Here is a 22,113-nt window from a genome sequence, read left to right on the forward strand (position 1 = left end):
GCTTTCTAATGGGAAGTCTGTCGGAGAGGTATTAAGACTTGAAAAAAACTGATGGTTAAATGCTTGAAAAACGTTTAACTTGCAGATGACACAAAGCTGGGTGGGCGTGTGTGCTGTGAGGAGGATGCCGAGAAACTCCAGTATGATTTGGACAGGTTGGGTGATTGGGCAGAAGCATGGCAGATGCAGTATAATGTGGATAAATGCAAGGTTATCCACTTTGGTGGCAAAAACAGGAAGGCAGATTATTATCTGAACGGCAATAGATTGGGAGAAGGGGAAGTGCAACGAGACCTGGGTGTCCTTGTGCACCAGTCACTGAAGGTAAGCATGCAGGTGCAGCAGGTGGTTAAGAAGGCAAATGGTATGCTGGCCTTCATAGCGAGAGGGTTCGAGTACAAGAACAAGGATGTCTTGCTGCAGTTGTACAGGGCCTTGGTGAGACCACACCTTGAGTATTGTGTGCAGTTTTGGTCACCTTATCTGAGGAAGGATGTTCTTGCCATGGAGGAAGTGCAGCGAAGATTCACCAGACTGATACCTGGGATGGCAGGAATGACGTATAAGGAGAGATTTGGTCGATTGGGCTTATACTTGCTGGAGTTTAGAAGAATGAGAGGGGATCTCATCGAAACTTATAAAATTCTAACAGGACTGGACAGACTGGATGCAGGAAGGATGTTCCCGATGGCGGGGGAGTCCAGAACCAGTGGTCACAGTCTAAGGATAAGGGGTAAGCCATTTAGGACAGAGATGAGGAGGAATTTCTTCACCCAGAGAGTGGTGAACCTGTGGAATTCTCTACCACAGAAGGCAGTGGAGGCCAATTCATTAAATATATTCAAGAAGGAGTTGGATACATTTCTTAAGGCTAAAGGGATCAAGGGATATGGGGAGAAGGCAGGGACAGGGTACTGATTTTGGATGATCAGCAATGATCTCATTGAATGGCGGAGCAGGCTCGAGGGATGGATGGCCTACTCCTGCTCCTATCTTCTATGTTTCTATGTAACTTCTTACCGCAATGACAGAGGACACTGGAGGAAGTTACCAAGATTTTCACAGATGGCTGAGACAAAAAAAAACTCTGTTTCATTGGAAGTGTTTGAGATCCGAATGAGTGCTTGATGATAGGTGAACGCTATCAGAACCAGAGAAGCTGCTTTAAGGATTTGTTCCGAAAACGCTGCGCTTTGTAACGCCTGGCCACGATTTGTCATTGGGCCGGATATTCTGATTCCTACAGGTGGGTACGCGCTGTGTACCCACCCGTAGGGACATTGGAAATGCCAGTTTCAGGCATGCACTGGAAACCGGCATTTCCGATCCAGATCCTCTGGCTGTCCGGGAGAAGGGCCTCTGCGGGCGGATAGTTCTGCTTTTTGGAGACCCTCCACCCGCAGAAAACACTTACAATTCTTGCGCCTGGTAAAAGCAGGCATAAGGCCTGCTTTTACCAGGATAAGAGTTGAAAAAAGTTTTTTTTTTTTTTTTTTTAATTTCCACTGATTTATCATTTAAAAATACTTTAAAGAAAGGTAAGTTTATTTATAGCCCCGTTAAAAACTTTAATTATTTTTTTCAAAAATTTAAATTTTTGTTTAAAACACTGTAGTTAATTTATGTAATTTCAAGTCATTTTAAAAATGTGATTTTTTAATATAAATTTATTTGAAGTTTTACTATGTTTTGGGGGTGATCTCCATTCAGGTGTTCCTGTCAAATGTATGAAGGGAGATTCCCTTCTCTGATTGGCTCCCCATAGCCCACATGTTCCCAGAGATGCTGCGAACCGCCTGCGCCTCTGGGATACGTGAGCCCTGCGCACTGGCAGTTTGGAGAGGCCCAGCATCGGAACTCTGCGCCTCCCGGGAGCCCTCAGGTAAGGGCGCAGATTTTTCCAGATCGCAGCCCTCCGCCTGCGGGAGGCCTGCGATCGGAATATCTGGGCCATTATTGAACAGAATCTTGCGGGTGTAGTTACTGGAATCCAGCCTCTAATGTGAACTTTACAGATGTAGGAACGCAAGAATAGGAGCAAGAAACGAATACTCCACTCACTCTCCTCGCCCCAACACGAATCTATTTTCTGGGTCTGTTTTCCTGAAGAGACTATTTTTTCATCCTTCTGTTTTCTTCTCTCTTCCTCTGAAATCACTGACTCATGCTGGGGTACGGTTTCACAGGCATTGCATGCCCTCTCATACATTGCCAAAGTAGCTATTCCTTATGTACTAACCCAGACAGCTATTGTTGGCAGGCTGCATGACCATGGAAGGCTTCATGGTTGAGCCAATCCTATGCTCATCCAATGTATGCCCTCACACATATGTAGTGGGTATGTTACTGGACTAGTAATCCAGAGGCCTGTTGTGGGGAAATTAGATCCACACCCCATGTGTGCAGAGATCCTTTTGTTTTGCTTTTTGTGATCAGACCTATTTCTTATGTTCTTGCGTTCTTATGCCAGTAATTGGTTCGAGACGGCTGTATGCGCTTCCTGTCCGGGAGCAAAGGTTGCGGAACGCGCTTCCTGTCTGGGAGCACAGGTCAGCGAGGGTCGGGGCGGGAAAAAAATAGCAACTCGATTTCTATACCAAATCTCATGATTTTTAATATATTGTCCAGGCGTCATAACATCCTATCTGCATTCAATGACATTTATAATCTAAAGCACACACATGGACATGCTGTGCCACTCTGTAAATCAGTGCGAATCTCAAATTACATGCAATCAAGAAAAATACCAGGGGTATTCGATATTCAGGAAAGATAGGCAAAAAGGAAAGGGAGGTGGGGTAGCATTACTGGTTAAAGAAGGGATTAACACAATTGTAATGAAGGATATTAGCTCTGATGAGGTGGAATCTGTATGGGTAGAATTGAGAAATACTAAGGGGAAAAAAACGTTAGTGGGAGTGGTTTATAGACCTCCAAACAGTAAGGCGGAGGTTGGGGATGGCATTCAAAGAGAAATTAAAGGAGCGTGCAATAAGGGCACAGCAGTCATCATGGGTGACTTTAATCTACATATAGATTGGGCCAACCAAATGAGTAACAATACTGTGGAGGAGGAATTCCTGGAGTGTTTACGGGATGGTTTCCTGGACCAATATGTCGAGGAACCAACCAGAGATCAGGCCATCTTAGACTGGGTATTATGTAACGAGAAAGGATTAATTAGCAATCTTGTTGTAAGAGGCCCCTTGGGTCAGAGCGATCATAATATGATCGAATTCTTCATTAAGATGGAGAATGAAGTAGTTGACTCGGAGACTAGGGTCCTCAATTTAAATAAAGGAAACTATGATGGTCTGAGGAGCGAGTTGGGTAGGATTGATTGGGGAATGGCACTCAAAGGGTTGACGGTGGATAGGCAATGGCAAACATTCAAAGACCGAATGGATGAACTACAGAATTTGTTCATCCCAGTTTGGCATAAAAATAAAACAAAAAAGGTGACCCAACCGTGGCTAACAAGGGAAATTAGGGATAGCATAAGGTCCAAGGAGAGGGCATATAAATTGGCCAGAAAAAGCAATAACCCTGAGGATTGGGAGCAGTTTAGGATTCAACAAAGGGATTAATTAAGAAAGGGAAAATAGAATATGAGAGTAAGCTTGCAGAGAACATAAAAACTGACTGTAAAAGCTTTTATAGATATGTGAAGAGAAAAAGATTGGTGAAGTCAAGCGTAGGTCCCTTGCAGTCACAATCGGGGGAATTTATAATGGGGAACAAAGAAATGGCAGACCAACTAAATACATATTTTGGTCCTGTCTTCACAAAGGAGGACACAAATAACCTCCCAGAGATGCCGGGGAACATAGGGTCTGATGAAAGGGTGGAACTGAAAGAAATCAGTGTTTGTAGGGAAATGGTGTTAGGAAAATTGATGGGACTGAAGGCCGATAAATCCCCAGGGCCTGATAATCTACATCCCAGGGTACTTAAGGAAGTGGCCCTAGAAATAGTAGATACATTGCTGGTCATCTTCCAGAACTCGATAGACTCTGGAACGGTACCCATGGATTGGCAGGTAGCTAATGTTACCCCACTATTCAAAAAAGGTGGTAGAGAAAAGGCGGGGAATTATAGACCGGTAAGCTTGACATCGGTAGTGGGGAAAATGCTAGAGTCCATTATAAAAGATACATAGATACATAGATACATAGAGATAGGAACAGGAGTAGGTCATTCGGCCCTTCGAGCCTGCTCCGCCATTCAATGAGATCATGGCTGATCTTCGTCTGAGATCATAGCTGATCTTACCAGTTCAGTACCCCGTCCCCGCCTTTTCTCCGTAACCCTTAATCCCCTTAGCCTTCAGAAATATATCCAATTCTCTCTTGAAAATATTTATTGAATTAGCCTTCACAGCCCTCTGTGGCAGGGAATTCCACAGGCTCACCACTCTTTGAGTGAAGAAATTCTTCCTCATCTCTGTTTTAAATGATTTGCCCGCTATGTAAGATGTAATAGCAGAGCACTTGGAAAGCAGTGACTGGATCGGACAAAGTCAACATGGATTTACAAAAGGTAAATCATGCTTGACTAATCTACTGGAATTTTTTGAGGATGTAACTGGTAAAATAGATAAGGGAGAACCAGTGGATGTGGTGTATTTGGACTTTCAGAAGGCTTTCGATAAGGTCCCGCATAAGAGATTAGCGTGCAAAATTAAGGCACATGGGATTGGGGGGCAAGGTATTGACTTGGATAGAGAACTGGTTGGCAGAAAGAAAGCAAAGAGTTGGAATAAACGGGTCATTTTCCGAGTGGCAGGCAGTGACTAGTGGGGTACCGCAAGGATCGGTCCTAGGACCCCAGCTGTTCACAATATATATTAATGATCTGGACGAGGGAATTGGATGTAATATCTCCAAATTTGCAGACGACACAAAGCTGGGGGGGAGGGTATGCTGTGAGGAGGATGTCGTGAAACTCCAGCACGATTTGGACAGGTTGGGTGATTGGGCAGAAACATGGCAAATGCACTATAATGTGGATAAATGTGAGGTTATCCACTTTGGTGGCAAAAACAGGAAGGCAGATTATTATTTGAATGGTAATAGTTTGGGAGAAGGGGAAGTGCAAAGAGACCTGGGTGTTCTTGTACACCAGTCGCTGAAGGTAAGCATGCAGGTGCAGCAGGCAGTTAAGAAGGCAAATGGTATGTTGGCCTTCGTAGCAAGAGGGTTCGAGTACAAGAACAAGGATGTCTTGCTACAGTTGTACAGGGCCTTGGTGAGACCGCACCTTGAGTATTGTGTGCAGTTTTGGTCGCCTTACCTGAGGAAGGACGTTCTTGCCATGGAAGGAGTGCAGCGAAGATTCACCAGGCTGATACCTGGGATGGCAGGAATGACGTATGAGGAGAGATTGGGTCGATTGGGCTTATACTCACTGGAGTTTAGAAGATTGAGAGGGGATCTCATCGAAACCTATAAAATTCTGTCGGGCCTGGACAGACTAGATGCAAGAAGGATGTTTCTGATGACCGGGGAGTCCAGAACCAGGGGTCATAGTCTAAGGATAAGGGGTAAGCCATTTAGGACTGAAATGAGGAGGAATTTCTTCACCCATAGAGTGGTGAACCTGTGGAATTCTCTGCCACAGAGGGCGGTGGAGGCCAGTTCATTAAGTATATTCAAGAAAGAGTTGGATATATTTCTTAAGGCTAAAGGGATCAAGGGATATGGGGAGAAGGCAGGGACCGGGTACTGAATTTGGATGATCAGCCATGATCTCATTGAATGGCGGAGCAGGCTCGAAGGGCTGAATGGCCTACTCCTGCTCCTATCTTCTATGTATCTATATGAAAATAAGTCATCAAAAATAAAACAAATAGGCCATCATAAAAGCTCTTTCTCCGCCCTATATCATCAGCATGTTGAAATCAGGACTCATTGCACTGGCTCCTACTCTAATTAATTCTCTCTAGGACCCCAAAACTGTGGAACTCTTTACCCCTCTCAATCAATCCACAAGGTTTTAAAACACTTGTGATCACCACTATTTCTTGATTTTCTTACCTGTTTTCTTACTCTTTAACGGTGTTCTATACTACAGACCTTGGCCACCATCTAGGTTTCTCAATAAAAAAATCCTAGCATGTGTATCAAGAATGTGAGAATGTGATCCAACTTAATCATTTGGGTAGTTAGGATAGTAATATTCAGGACACATGGGGAACAGTATAACACGCTATAGATCACATACTGTGCATTCACTAGGATTTGATGAGGTCTGACAGTTATTATAGATTATGTGAAACTTATGATGGATTAATTAGATCAAATTCACCTATGAGAACCCTGGCTTATCCTCCAAAACAAGCAGTGACAATGGTTGATGAAGGGCTACCTTGTGAGAGATGGCAGTACATAAATGGGTGTTGGATTACTCCACACTACCCAGACCAGCATCCACTGTCACCAACATGGATGCAAGTAGCTCCTGCATATGGACCTCTTGTACCAGCCTTTCTTTCAAAGCAGGCCCACGAAGGTTTGTATATAGGCATATAACTCAGCAGGGTCAATGAATACATTTGACCTCCACCCTGCGCCAGCTAGCCCCTCATCCACCACTATCACTGCTACCCCTTCCTCGGTAGTGCTCAGTGCCTCACCCTGCATTCTTCTTGAACATTACTGTCCACCTTCTCAAAGGTGTGTGTATTGCTGCTGATAACAGTTGGTACTATGGCAAATACTGCTCTTTAGACTCAGATGGAGAATAAGAACATTCATATTGGTATTTCATGTGTATTTGGGAACAATAAATGTATGTGAAAATATTCTGATAAAATATAGTGTCAATTCCAGAATGCCTGACCAATATGGTACATACCACAAATTTAGAGCTGCCCTCAAGCTACACAGAACTAGGGCAGTGTCCTAGGCCCAACCATCTTCAGTTGAACATAAGAACATAAAAAACGTAAGTTCGATGCGCACGCGCTGCCTCTCCTGCGCACAGATTCGACCTCTGAACCCCTTCTTTCAGGGGAACGGAAGTGCTGGTTTCCCACGCATGTGCAGTGCATGCAGGAAACCGGCACTTCCATTGGGCTTAAGAACATAAGAAATAGGAGCAGGAGTAGGCCAATCGGCCCCTCGAGCCTGCTCCGCCATTCAATAAGATCATGGCTGATCTGATCCTAACCGCCAATCTACTATCACAGAACCATCTCCTGAATCTAACAGAATTAGACACATGAAATAGGAGCAGGATCAGGCTACATGGCCCCTGGGCCCGCTCCGCTACCCACAGGGCCATGACCGATCCGAACCTAGACTCATGTCCAAATTCCTGCCCGCTCCCCATAACCCTTAATTCCCTTTACTTCTAGGAAACTGTCTATTTCTGTTTTAAATTTATGTAATGATGTAGCTTCTACAGCTTTTTGGGGCAGCATATTCCATGGACCTACCACCCTCTGAGTGAAGTAGTTCCTCCTCATCTCAGTTTTGAAAGAGCAGCCCCTTATTCTAAGACTATGCCCCCTAGTTCTAGTTTCACCCATCATCGGGAACATCCTCCCCGCATCCACCCGATCCAACCCCTTCACAATCTTATATGTTTCAATAAGATCGCCTCTCATTCTTCTGAACTCCAATGAGTAGAGTCCCAATCTACTCAACCTCTCCTCATATGTCCATCCCCTCATCCCCGGGATTAATCGAGTGAACCTTCTTTGTACTGACTCGAGAGCAAGTATGTCCTTTCTTAAGTATGGACACCAAAACTGTATGCAGTATTCCAGGTGCGGTCTCACCAATACCTTGTACAACTGAAGCAATACCTCCCTATTTTTATATTCTATCCCCCTAGCAATGAAAGCCAACATTCCATTGGCCTTCTTAATCACTTGCTGCACCTGCATACTAACCTTTTGAGTTTCGTGCACCAGGACCCCCAGATCCCTTTGTACTTCAGTACTTTCCAGTTTCTTGCCATTAAGATAATAACTTGCTCTACGATTTTTCCTGCCAAAGTGCATAACCTCACACTTTCCAGTATTGTATTCCATCTGCCAAATCTCTGCCCACTTACTTAGCCTGTCTATGTCCCCTTGCAGGTTTTTTATGTCCTCCTCACTCACTACTTTCCCTCCCATCTTAGTATCATCTGCAAACTTTGATATGTTACACTCGGTCCCCTCCTCCAAATCGTTAATATAGATTGTAAAGATTTGGGGACCCAGCACTGACCCCTGTGGAACACCACTAGTTACTGATTGCCAGTCCGAGAATGAACCATTTATCCCACATATATGCTTCATCAATGACCTTCCCTCCAACATAAGGTCAGAAATGGGGATGTTCGCTGATGACTGCAGTGTTCAGCGCCATTCACAACTCCTCAGATAATGAAGCAGTCCATGCCCACATGCAACAAGACCTGGATGACGTTCAGGCTTGGGCTGCTAAGTGGCAGGTAATATTCGCACCACAGAAATGCCAGGCAATGACTATCTCCAACAAGCGAGAGTCTAACCACCTCCCCTTGACATTCAATGGTATTACCACCGCCAAATCCCCACCATCAACATCCTGGGAGTCATCATTGACCAGAAACTTAACTGGACCAGCCACATAAATACTGTGGCAACAAGAGCAGGTCAGAGGCTAGGTATTCTGCAGCGAGTGTCTCACCTACTGACTCCCCAAAGCCTTTCCACCATCTACAAGGCACAAGTAAGGAGCGTGATGGAATACTCTCCATTTGCCTGGATGAGTGCAGCTCCAACAACTCAAGAAGCTCGACACCATCCAGGATAAAGCAGCCCGCTTGATTGGCACCCCATCCACCACCTTAAACATTCACTCCCTCCACCACCAGCGTACCGTGGCTGCAGTGTGTACCATCTACAACATGCACTGCAGCAACTTGCCAAGGCTTCTTTGGCAGCACCTCCCAAACCTGCGACCTATTCCACCTAGAAGGACAAGGGCAGCAGGCGCATGGGAACACCACCACCTCCAAGTTCCCCTCCAAGTCACACACCACCCTGACTTAGAAATATATCGCCATTCCTTCATCGTCGCTGGGTCAAAATCCTGGAACTCCCTCCCTAACAGCACTGTGGGAGTACCTTCACCACACGGACTGCAGCAGTTCAAGAAGGCGGCTCACCACCACCTTCTCAAGGGCAATTAGGGATGGTCAATAAATGCTGGCCTTGCCAGTGACGCCCACATCCCATAAAAAAATGAAAAAAAACCCTACACTTCCAACTTCTCCTTCCTAAACAACAATAGCCAGTTGTTTATGTTCTTGGGGGTCCAGCACCTTTTCAACACTGCGCCCTTGTTTCTGTGCCAGTTCTGCCTTCAAACACGGGAGCAGTGTGGATTGGCCTATGGAAATTTCTTCCTTCATTACATTCCTTCTCCCACCAGCCATTTATAATGGAACTTGCATAGCGATGCTATTTTTACTTCCAACAAGCCGATAAATCCCCTTGACCCGATGGCCTACATCCTAGGATTTCGAAGAGTTGGCTATACAGATAGTGGATGCATTGGTTGTCATTTTCCAATATTCCATAGATTCTAGAACGGTTCCCACAGATTGAAAGGTAGCAAATGTAACCCCACCAATAAAGAAAGGAGGGAGAGAGAAAATGGGGATCTACAGACTAGTTAGCCTGACATCAGTAGTAGGGAAAAGGATAGAATCTATTATTAAGGACGTGGTAACAGGGCACTTAGTAAATAATAATAGGATTGGGCAGAGTCAACATGGATTTATGAAAGGGGACGAATCTATTAGAGTTTTTTGAGGTTGTAATGAGCAGAATAGATAAGGGGGAACCAGTGAATGTGGTGTATTTGGATTTTCAGAAGTCATTCGATAAGGTGCCACACAAGAGGTTATTAAACAAAATTAGGGCTCATGGGAGTTTGCCGATGATACAAAGCTGGGTGGGAATGTAAGTTGTGAGGAGGGTGCAAAGAGGCTTCAAGGGGATATAGACAGGCTAAGTAAACGGGCAAGAACATGGCAAATGGAATATAATGTGGAGAAATGTGAAGTTATCCATTTTGGTAGGAAGAATAGAAAAGCAGAGTCTTTTTTAAATGGTAAGAGATTGGGAAATGTTGGTGTTCTGAGGAACCTGGGTATCCTTTTACACGAATCACTGAAAGTTAACATGCAGGTACAGCAAGCAATTAGGAAAGCAAAAGGTATGTTGGCCTTTATTACAAGAGGATTTGAGTATAAGAGTAAAGACGTCTTACTGTAATTATATAGGGACCTGGTGAGGCCACACCTGGAGTATTGTGTACAGTTTTGGTCTCCTTACCTAAGGAAGGATATACTTGCCATAGAGGGAGTGCAACGAAGGTTCACCAGATTGGTTCCTGGGATCGGGGGATTGTCCTATGAGGAGAGATTGAGTAGACTAGGCCTATATTCTCTAGAGTTTAGAAGAATGAGAGGTGATCGCATTGAAACATACAAAATTCTTACAGGGCTTGACAGGGCAGATGCGGGGAGGATGTTTCCCTTGGCTGGGGAGTCTAGAACCAGGGGTCACAGTCTCAGAATAAGGGGTTGGCCATTTAGGACTGAGATGTGGAGAAATTTCTTCACTCAGAGGGTGGTGAATCTTTGGAATTCTCTACCCCAGAGGGCAGTGGAGGCTCAGTCATTGAGTATATTCAAGACAGAGATCAATAGATTTTTGAATATTAAGGGAATCAAGGGGTTTGGGGATAGTTCAGGAAAGTGGAGATGAGGTAGAAGATCAGCCATGATCTTATTGAATGGAGCAGGCTCGAAGGGCTAAATGGCCTACGCCTGCTCCTATTTCTTATGTTATGTTCTTATGTTCCAACACCATACTAGTTATGTTTGATTTTTGCAACTATAAGTTTTCCTCATGTTCATGTGGATTTGTTCAACATTTTCTTATTTCTGTCTAGGTCTTTCTAGCAATTATCACAGCATTCCCCATTTCTGTCACATGGTCTCATTCGTGCCTCCTCCTTGGCATATTTGGGTGCTGTTCTCCCTCACCAAAGATGCCCTTGCAATGCCCTATAATAGAGTTCATGAGGACTTGCTGGGCTTGGTTAAATAGTTCTACTGAAGTTAAACCATTTTTTCTAGTATTAAGCACTCCACAGTTGGACTAGTAAACTTTCTGACACTTATACTATTAAGTACCTTGTTAGCTCCTTGTAAAGTTTTGAATCATAGAATTTTCAGCACTGGAAGCCATTCAATCCACTGTTCTCAACACAAATCCCATTTTGCTATATGTTTCCTTTTTAAATCCTTGTCCAATTTCCTTTTTAAATGATTTTACAGTCCTTTTCTCAATAGCCACATAAAGCATTCCATGTTTTGATAATCCTCTACGTAGAAAAACTCTCTTCTAACTTTCCCCTTTGTTTTTCTAGTGATAATCCTGGGCTCATATCACCTTGTTACCAATAAGTGGAAACGATCTTTCACTATTTGCCCTCTCTACAAAAACTTTTCATAATTTGTTAAACTGCTATTAGATCTCTCCTTAACCATCTTTGTGAAAAAAAGACCAATTTTTTTAACCTTTCTTTATAATTATAACTTATTTTTCCTGGTATCAGTCTAGTAAATATTCACTGGACCTTTGCCATGGTTCTGATATTCTTTCTATAATGGGGAGCCCAAACCGCACACTTTAATCAAAAGTTACCTAACCAATGTCTTGTACAAATTCAACATCACTTCTTACTCTTATATTCAAAGCCCCTCTGTATAAAACCCAGAATCCCTCTTACCTTTTCATGCCCCTTTGTACTTGCACTCCCACCTTTAAAGATCTATGTATCTGCACTCCTAGATCTCTTGGTTTCCCAGCTCTGTTAAGTATCTTACCATTTAGGGTATATATCTTTCCACTGTTATGTTTCCCAAAATGTATTACCTCATATTTATTTGCATTGAAAAACATCTGTCCACTCAGCTACCCTGTCTATGTCTTCTTGCAATCTCCTGTATTCTTCCTCACAGTTTGCATGCCTCCCTAATTGGTACAATCAGCAAACTTCAATATCATTCCTCTTCTATGTCCAAATCATCCATATAAATGCAAAACAAAAGAGGTGTCAGCACAGATCTCTGGAACACCACAACCCACATCCTGCCAATCCAGAAAATAATAATTTATCCTTAATCTTTGTATTCTGTCTTCTAGCCATTGCTCTTTCGATGCAACTGTATTCCCTTTAATACCATGTGACTCAATTTTGTTAACAAGTCACGTATGTACCACTTTATCAAACACCTTCTGATAATCCATATGTACAACATTCATTACATTCCCTTTATCTATACACTCTGTGATTTCCTCAAAATATCAATTAAATTAGTAGACTTACCTCGTTACAAATCCCTGTCGTCCGTTCCTGATTAGCCCATGCCTTTCTAAGTGTTCGCTAATTTAATCCCATGTTAGGGACTATAGAGGTCTGTCTACAAGCAAGGTAAAACTAACTGGCCTATAATTTCCCGGCTTATCCTTTTCTCCTTTCTTCAGCAGGGTATAGCATTTGCCACGCTCCAATTCTTTGGTATAATTCCCATTTCCACCGTTTTTTTGGACAATAATGGTTAGTGCCTCCGCTTTCTCCTCCCCAACCTCCTTCAGTATTCTGAGATGCATACCACCTGGGCCTGGTGATTTTTCTAATTTTAGTCCCATTAACTTTTTTTAATACAAAGTCCTTTAGAATCATTGGTGGCTCTTTCACATCTTCCCCTGGTGCTCCCGCAGTCCTGCTTTTACATCCCTCTTTTAAAGCTGATGCAAAATACTTATTAAGCATCTCTGCCATTTCATTAATGTCAAGTCTCCAAGTGGTCCAAAACCTTCTTCATTACCCTTTTACTTATTTGTGCTTATGCAAACTTTTGCTATTATGTTGCTGCTAAAAATGGTTATCACTTCCACTAAATAGCAGAAAGAAGAATTTAGGATGGATATATTAAGTGTTCATGCACTAGTATCTTACAGAGTAATATCAGGACCATTTTTTTGAGAAATCTGGGGAATAGCTAAGAACTATAGTACAGTGCACCACCAGAGTTGAAAAGAGTAGAAGAATAGGAAAAATAAATCAAGAAGTAGTGGTTAGGTGACACCAAGTTTGGATTTTAAAAGATTTATAAATATGAGAGATAGATAAGGTAAGAGGAAAGATTAAGAAAAAGATCTTGCAACTTTATCAGGTCTCTGGAACATCCTTGTACAACATATCAGTATCTGTGGAAATAATTGTGGTACTGCTTCAGGGGACCCAAGAAGATCTTCCACGCACCAAGATCTACCAACACAGGTTGTACGATAGTGTAGTGGTTATGTTGCTGGAGTAGTAATCTTGAGGCATGGAATAATAATCCAGAGAACGGGAGTTTAAATTCCACCTTGGCACTTTGAGAATTTGAATTCAGTTTTAAAAAAAATATGGAAAAAAAATTAGGTAGCAATAAAAGTGACCATGAAGCGGTCAGATTGTCGTAAAAACCCACCGGTTCACTAATGTCTTTTAGGGAAGGGAACCTGCTGTCCCCTATATGTGACTCCAGTTCCCACACCAGCGTGGTTGACTTCTGAAGTGACCTAGTAAGTCGCTCAGTTGTATAAAGCTAACTAGGACCGGGCAATAAATGCTGGCCTTTCTAGCAATGCCCAATTGCCAAATGAAAAACAAAACATAATAATGGGCTTGTAAAGCACCTTTCACACTGAGGACCAGGAAGGTCTTATTCTAACTAATGACATCAGGAGGAACTGACCAGATCCCAAGTCCTTACATGGAAGGAGGGGATAACGGAAAACCTGTCATCCTGGATAGCAGCCATATATGAAATGGCACTGGGAGACTTATATGAGCAGATTTCCTGCTTGCCTATCTGGAGCTCATCTTTAGTGTGTGAATATGGGACTAATAAACTTAAAGATAGAGACATTTAAATTAAAAGTGTAGTTAAAAAAAAGAAATTTAGAAAAAAACAAATATTTTAAAAACTGAAAAAATAACAAAAACAGTAACTCTAAAATACAACCTCTTGCAAGAGCACTGCCTCCATGACAAGAGTATTTGCCAAATCGTTTTTGACGTGGGAAGGGAAGTGAGCCAGAAAAAAAAAGTTTTCATCAAAATAATGCAATTTACTTCATGGTTCTTTCTTTACGTAAATAAATGAATAAAGAATTACAAAACATTTTTAGAAGATTAATATACCAATGCCCCTTTCAGAGCCAAACTTTTTTTTTTTTTTAAACCAGATTGTAAACGCACTAATAAATAGCACAAATTGAACATCTGGTTATGACTTATACACTTTATGCAAACAATTTTAATCACATTATAGGATTAAAGATGTATTGCCAGATGAATAACTGTCTGTACGAGGCCTGAGCTTTTCCATGTTTATTGGAACCGGCACAAAATGAAAGCTTTTCCTTACCTTTTGAAGTAAGCCGGTTATTCTGTAAATTAAAAGTCTCCAGACTCTGAAGCCTTGATAACTCCTCCATAGGGATCACCTCTAAAACATTGTTCTAAATAACAAGAAATGACATGAGTTCTTTGAGTTCCTGCCAGCAGCTCCGAACTTACTCGCCACAGTTTGTAAATAGAGAATTGGATGTGGGGAGTCTCAGTATAGCTCCCAGTGAAGGGGAGTTTACAGGTTTAAAACAAAATAGAACATGATCGTCCTGGGGCATATTCTGTGTATTTAACTTCAGTGGATATTACATTAATGGGCTACTTTCATAACATACCTTTTCTGAGGCAAACACTGTATTAATACTAATTGGCATTCCCCAGTGAGATTCTTCTGCATCTGATCATGGTATATTAAAGAGATGGCTGAAGCATGCTTGAAATGCCAATGGACACATTCTGTGAGTTTCAAAACAACTCACTTCTGTCGGCCAACTTCGAGACAATTTATAGCATTTTTTGAGATACAGCGTATAGTGGATGTATCCATTGTGTGGAAGGTCTCTGATAATTGGAGTGAAGTAGTTGCTAGCAATTTTCATGCTTAGTTAACAATTAGCTTTCTTGTGCCACTTTCGGTCTACCCAAACATATCCCAATCTTTTTTCAATACAGTTACTCTAGTGAAAGGGTTTTTGGGAATGCCATCATTTTGGAATGGATTCTGTTTTATGCCACAGATATAATTTGTGGTTTATTTATGGGTGTTTATTTTTCACCAGAAAATAATTTATGACATCTCATGACCTAAGTCACTTATAATGACAATTACAATCGTCATTTTGCATTTATTAATTCTGTGAACTCTCATTTTCTAAATGCATAAAACAGTTTACCAAAAAGCCCTATCAACAATTAAGTCATTTAGGAGTTGTAAAGTTATTTTGGTGTGAAGTTATTTTGGCATGAAATGGAGTGTCAAACTTTGAGAATTTGAATACAACAACAACTTGCATTTATACAGCACCTTTAACGTAGTAAAATTTCCCAAGGCGCTTAATACATTAAAACAATTTATTATGGGGAGGGTGAGCTGGTAAATGCACTGCCCAGTGTCGAACTGATCTACACAGACCAGGAAGATGCGGTTTGATGCCTGGCCTTCGCTAATCTCAATACGGTGGAGGTAGGGGCACCATAACTGGCTTCAGTATGCCTGATCCAGGCAGGAGAAACGTCATTTTGCGTCCCTATTCCTAACCATTATCCAGCGATCCGATGCCTGCCAGGCTCAGCTGTATTGTCAGATAGCCTGTTGACGCTAATTGCTAAAATTCACACGAGTCCACTTAGGTCAAATACCAGAGAAGGTTCAGCCTGCATCAACATGAAGAACACTAGCATGAGTCAGGAGGGGGAAGAGGGAAAACTCGGGGTAGGGGAAGAAGCAATAGCTACAAACGTTACTTTATCAAATGCACCCAAAGGGAAACATTTACCGCAGCTCTTACCAATCATAGGGAAGAACAGACATAGCCAATAGTTATTTTTTGCAGAGGAACAGCACAAAGATTATTCCTAGGGATTATGTTATCCCTTACCTGCAATGACAGGTGCAGTATTGACTTTGATAAGTTCCGGGGAAATTCCTTTAGATTCACTCCGGCACAGTCCACGGTTCCATCCAGGTTACAGCTGCAGTCAGCGGGGCAATATGGTACTTGCACTTCAGGAGGAGTTGTCTCTACTGTGTGATTCTCTATTGAGTCGTGGAAATCATTTTCCTCGCATATAACACCGCAACTGAAGCTCAGGAGCCACAGCAACAATGGGTGACCGCTGCTCCAATTCATTTTACCCCCTAAAGCAACGCAATTCATTTAATTTTTAACACATACAAGTTAGGGCGGAATGTCTCATCCTCCCTGATAAAAGGTTTCATTTTAATTAAGTTCTATTATTTAAATATAATTATTTTCTGAAGAATCCTGATTGTTTTGACTTATCAAGAATGCTAAAAAATGAAGTTGGACTGAGGTACAATTTAACCTATTAAATATATATATTTAGTTCGTAAATTTTTCAAATGTATAATCCACAAAATATTTCATTCTTCATCACGATATACACATTAAGATATAAAGTACATGAACATACACAATACATTTTCAGTTTGGTATTATTTCATATTTGAACAGTTCACAGTAAAAGTTAAATATTTTTATACATTTGACTTTTATTTACCTGCACATTTTTTACATTAAACTGAAAATGACTAATATTATTATTAATATTGTTACTTCAGAAAGAGGATACAGCCAACCTACCTTCATCAACTCTTAACAATTAATTCAGTGCTAAGCTTCACAGTGAGAAAAAGTGTTTTTTATGTCTCCAAAGTGCTCTGGGTTTAGAGAAGTTTTTCAGAGGAAAGGAAAGATCCTTTCCAGATGTGAAACAAAATATGGAGACAAACTATGCATCGATTTCCAAACAGAACTTCCGCCTTCTTCAGAAACGTCAAAAAGAAATGCCCAGGCCTACTCTAGAGCTATCATATGGAAAAACGCAATTCTGCAAAGACATTTCTAGGGAAAGTCTCTGAAAATCCAGGCCAAAGCATACTATCAAACAGACTCCTTTTATATCTAATCACGCATTTTCTGTTTGGCTCAGAGCCCTAATAACACAGAGAAACATGTCGGACTCAGTAATAACACATCACTCAGAGTGAAAGCAGGAAAATGCCACGTATTAAATTTAACACAAACTACTGAATTCCATTTCAATGAAATTTTAAAAGTGCTTTATCTTGTCTGGTGTCATTAATTAAAACCAGAATTTTCTGTACCATTTACTAAGCACTGAGATAATCACTAACAGGACTGACAAAATTGCATTCTATTTAAAGAGGTAGCTGTTTGATTTAGACCAGTCTGGGTAACTGAAGTCTTACTTTGTAAAATAACAGTTTCCCAACATAAACTGCTTTAGTGTGACTGGAATTGATTAATATCTCCCTTTTGCAACAATCAGGATTCTGATGACCCCACCTTGAACCCGTCTTACAGTAAATTACACCCATCTAAATACCTCATAAGTAAGAAAAACAAAAGCCAGTATCTGTACAGATGTAGCTGCAACTTTATTCTCACTGTATTAATTTACCTTTATAACAAGAACTCATTACATTTCCAGGTGAAGTAACAATCATTTCCTGTTCTAGATTTTAGCCGTCAGTATATTTAGTTTTAACTTACTGCATTAGCAAATACACCACTAATGTATAATTGTTTACACCATTACCATGTTTTCAAAAAGTTAAAAGGAAATGCTGCTGTAGAACAAATTTGTATATTAATCTGAATTCCCATTAACTCAGTATTCTAGGGGGTGACTGCATTTTCTGGCTAACAAGTTAAAAACTTACATTTCCAGCTAATTACTAATAAACAACCACAAGAGGATTCATATAAAAAAATGACTTGAACAAGTTTCTGCCCTAATGTTATGCAAACTGATACGCACCTGAATCCGTTTAAAATCAACGCATACAGAGCCAATTCAACTGCACAGATGCAAACAATCCTCCCAAGTATGACCTAAAGGTATTGCTTTGCCTCTTCTTCCTGCCGGGTGTTACTCTGGCTCGAAGTTTCAGTAATGAGGTGCCGTCAGATTCTATTACTTCTGTTTAGGTTGGACTGTCAATCAAATCTGAGTCTTGCATCTACCATTGATAATATACCTACCTCGGCAAAGTTCTCTAAAGGAATAAGCGTTCACAACAGTGTCTGATTCAAATGCTCATGGTATGACTATGATTTATAGGAATGTGTTGCTTTGCTCTTTTGGGACTCTATAACACATGAGATGCATGTTTGAGACCACACAAAGTAATCTACCATATTTCCTCAATTAGAATCAAATAGTTCTTCTTTAACATGCTGCCATATTCTGGCTAGACCTTAAAGCATGCTTTTTATTTATAGGATTTATTATTACTTGCTAATTAATGCAATAAAAAGTTAGATGTTAGTATGAATTGCTTTCATAGAACTTATATTCAGCTGTGACATGTTTTGCCTCAGTCTATTAAATTAGCCTTTGCCTACCTAAAACCTTCAGTAATTTTCATGCTTCTTCATTCCCTGTACTCTGTAGAGTATCGTACTCATCAAGCTGAGGGATGGAACACTTTCCATTTTGGGTACATATTATCAGCACCAAGCTCTCCCTGGTTAGGGAGATCACAGTTAGGTGCAAAATAAAACTCTCTAAACAATGTGCCTCAGCACCAATCTCAGAAGAGCAACCAATTTTTTATATTCATTCTGGAGATGTGAGCGATGCTGACAAGGCTGCTTTTATTGCCCTTAGAAGGTGGTGGTGGGCCTACTTCTTGAACTGCTGCAGTCCTTGTGGTGATGGTGCTTCCATGATGGTGTTATGTAGGGAATGCCAGAATTTTGACCCGGCGCCGATAAAGGAACTGTAGTATGTTTCCAAGTCAGGGTGGTGTGTGAATTGGAGGGGAACTTGGAGGTGATGGTGTTCCCATGATACTGCTGCTCTTGCCCTTCTTTGTGGTACAGGTCACTGGACTGGAAGATGCTATTGAAGTAAGCTTGATGAGTTGGTGCAGTGCATCTTGTAGATAGTGCAAATGCAGCCATGGTGCAGTGAGTGATTATTGAGTTCAGCGGCAGGGGAATCGATCAAGTATACTGCTATGTCCCGGATAGTGTTGAGTTACTTGATTGTTGCAGCTGCACCCATCCAGGTGGTGTAGTGAGTATTCCATCACAGCCCTGAGAAGTCAGGAGCAAAGTTCTTGCAAATTACCCAGCTTCTGCCTTGCTGGTGAATCCCAGATGGTAATGGCGGGAGACTCGATAATGATGGTGCTGCATGGAGGACAAGGGCAGGGTGTTGGAGATGGTCATTTCTTGGCATTTATGTGGTGCATATGTTTCCTGCCACTTCTCAGCCCAAGCCTGGATACTACTCTGGTGCTGCTGTTGGCTGGCATGGGCTACCCCATAATCAGGAGTTGTGAATGGAGATGAACACTGCAGAATCATCAGTGAACAGCCCCATGCCAGACCGTGTTGATGAAGGAGCTAAAGATGGTTGGGCCAACCATCTTCAGCTGCTTCATCAATGACCTTCCCTCCAACATAAGGTCAGAAATGGGGATGTTCATTGATGATTGCACAGTGTTCAGTGCCATTCACAACTCCTCAGATAATGAAGCAGTCCATGCCCACACGCAACAAGACCTGGATGATGTTCAGGCTTGGGCTGATAAGTGGCAGGTAACATTCGCGCCACACAAGTGCCAGGCAATGACTATCTCTAACAAGCGAGAGTATAACCACCGCCCCTTGACATTCAACGGCATTACCATGGCCGAATACCCCACCATCAATATCCTGGGGGTCACCATTGACTAGAAACTCAACTGGACCAGCCACATAAATACTGTGGCAACAAGAGCGGGTCAGAGGTTAGGTATTCTGCGGCGAGTGTCTCGCCTCCTGACTCCCCAAAGCCTTTGCACGATCTACAAGGTACAAGACAGGAGTGTGATGGAAATCTCCACTTGCCTGGATGAGTGCAGCTCGAACAACACTCAAGAAGCTCGACACCATCCAGGACAAAGCAGCCCGCTTGATTGGTACCCCATCCACCACCTTAAACATTTACTCCCTCCACCACCGGCGTACCGTGGCTGCAGTGCACTACAAGATGCACTGCAGCAACTTGCCAAGGCTTCTTCGGCAGCACCTCCCAAACCCGCAACCTCTTTCACCTAGAAGGACAAGGGCAGCAGGCGCATGGGAACACCACCACCTTCAAGTTCCCCTCCCAGTCACGCAGCATCCTGACATTTTTATTATTCGTTTATGGGATGTGAGCATCACTGGCAAGGCCAGCATTTATTTCCCATCCCTAATTGTCATAGAAACATAGAAACACAGAAGATAGGAGCAGGAGTAGACCATTCGGCCCCTCGATCCTGCTCCGCCATTTAATGAGATCATGGCTGATCATCCAAATTCAGTACCCTGTCCCTGCTTTCTCCCCATATCCCTTGATCCCTTTAGCCTTAAGAAATATATCTAACTCCTTCTTGAATATATTTAATGAATTGGCCTCAACTGCCTTTTGTGGTAGAGAATTCCATAGGTTCACCACTCTCTGGGTGAAGAAATTCCTCCTCATTTCTGTCCTAAATGGCTTACCCGTTATCGTTAGACTGTGACCCCTGGTTCTGGACGCCCTCGCCATTGGAAACATCCTTCCTGCATCTAGTCTGTCTAGTCCTGTTAGAATTTTATAAGTTTCAATGAGATCCCTTCTCATTCTTCTAAACTCCAGCGAATATAAGCACAATCAACCCAATCTCTCCTCATATGTCATTCCTGCCATCCCAGGTATCAGTCTGGTGAATCTTCCTCCCTCCATGGCAAGAACATCCTTCCTCTGATAAGGCGACCAAAACTGCACACAATACTCAAGGTGTGGTCTCACCAAGGCCCTGTACAACTGCAGCAAGACATCTTTGCTCCTGTACTCGAATCCTCTCGCTATGAAGGCCAACATACCATTTGCCTTCTTAACCGCCTGCTGCACCTGCATGCTTACCTTCAGTGACTGGTGCACAAGGACACCCAGGTCTTGTTGCACTTCCCCTTTTCCCAGTCTATTGCAGTTCAGATAATAATCTGCCTTCCTGTTTTTGCCACCAAAGTGGGTAACCTCGCATTTATCCCCATTATACTGCATCTGCCATGCATCTGCCCAATCACCCAACCTGTCCAAATCATACTGGAGTTTCTCGGCATCCTCCTCACAGCACACATGCCCACCCAGCTTTGTGTCATCTGCAAACTTGGAGATATTACATCTAGTTCCCTCGTCTAGATCATTAATATATATTGTGAATAGCTGAAGTCCTAGCACCGATCCCTGCGTACCCCACTAGTCACTGCCTGCCACTCAGAAAAAGACCCGTTTATTCTAACTCTGTGCTTCCTGTCTGCCAACCAGTTCTCTATCCAAGTCAGTACCTTACCCCCAATCCCATGTGCTTTAACTTTACACGCTAATCTCTTATGCGGGACTTTATCGAAAGCCTTCTGAAAGTCCAAATACACCACATCCACTGGTTCTCCCTTATCTATTCTACCAGTTACATCCTTAAAAAATTCCAGTAGATTAGTCAAGCACGACTTACCTTTTATAAATCCATGTTGACTTTGTCCGATCCTGTCACTGTTTTCCAAGTGCTCTGCTATTACATCTTTTATAATGGACTCTAGCATTTTCCCCACTACCGATGTTAGACTTACCGGTCTATAATTCCTCGTTTTCTCTCTACCACCTTTTTTAAATAGTGGGGTTACATTAGCTACCCTCCAATCCATGGGAACTGTGCCAGAGTCTGTAGAATTTTGGAAGATGACGAGAAATGCATCTACTATTTCTAGGGCCACTTCCTTAAGTGTACCCTAGGATGTAGATTATCAGGCCCTGGGGATTTATCGGCCTTCAATCCCATCAATTTCCCTAACACCATTTCGCTACAAATACTGATTTCATTCAGTTCCTCCCTCTCATTAGACCCTATGTTCCCTGACATCTCTGGGAG

At 42.2% G+C, this 22,113-nt stretch overlaps 1 protein-coding gene across 2 annotated transcripts in view; it reads right to left on the reverse strand.

The window, feature by feature from the left end:
• podn (podocan) overlaps positions 1 to 18,256 on the reverse strand; it is a 110,068-nt gene extending 91,812 nt beyond the window's left edge. Inside the window, exons 1-3 of one of the 2 annotated variants that reach the window (XM_085982810.1) lie at positions 17,985 to 18,256; positions 16,058 to 16,317; positions 14,476 to 14,569 (exon numbers count right to left, since the gene is read on the reverse strand). In XM_085982810.1, coding sequence (XP_085838936.1) covers positions 14,476 to 14,569; positions 16,058 to 16,309 — 346 coding nt within the window. In that variant the 5' untranslated portion in view covers positions 16,310 to 16,317; positions 17,985 to 18,256. Of the gene's footprint in view, positions 1 to 14,475; positions 14,570 to 16,057; positions 16,318 to 16,783; positions 17,905 to 17,984 lie in introns of those variants that run through there. The other variant, XM_085982809.1, reaches the window with a different exon arrangement.
• Between the last annotated feature and the right edge of the window lie 3,857 nt (positions 18,257 to 22,113).

The sequence above is a fragment of the Somniosus microcephalus genome, chromosome 3 (genome assembly GCF_052327205.1).
Source record: "Somniosus microcephalus isolate GS21.2 chromosome 3, FLI_Smic_1.0, whole genome shotgun sequence".
NCBI lineage: Eukaryota > Metazoa > Chordata > Chondrichthyes > Squaliformes > Somniosidae > Somniosus > Somniosus microcephalus.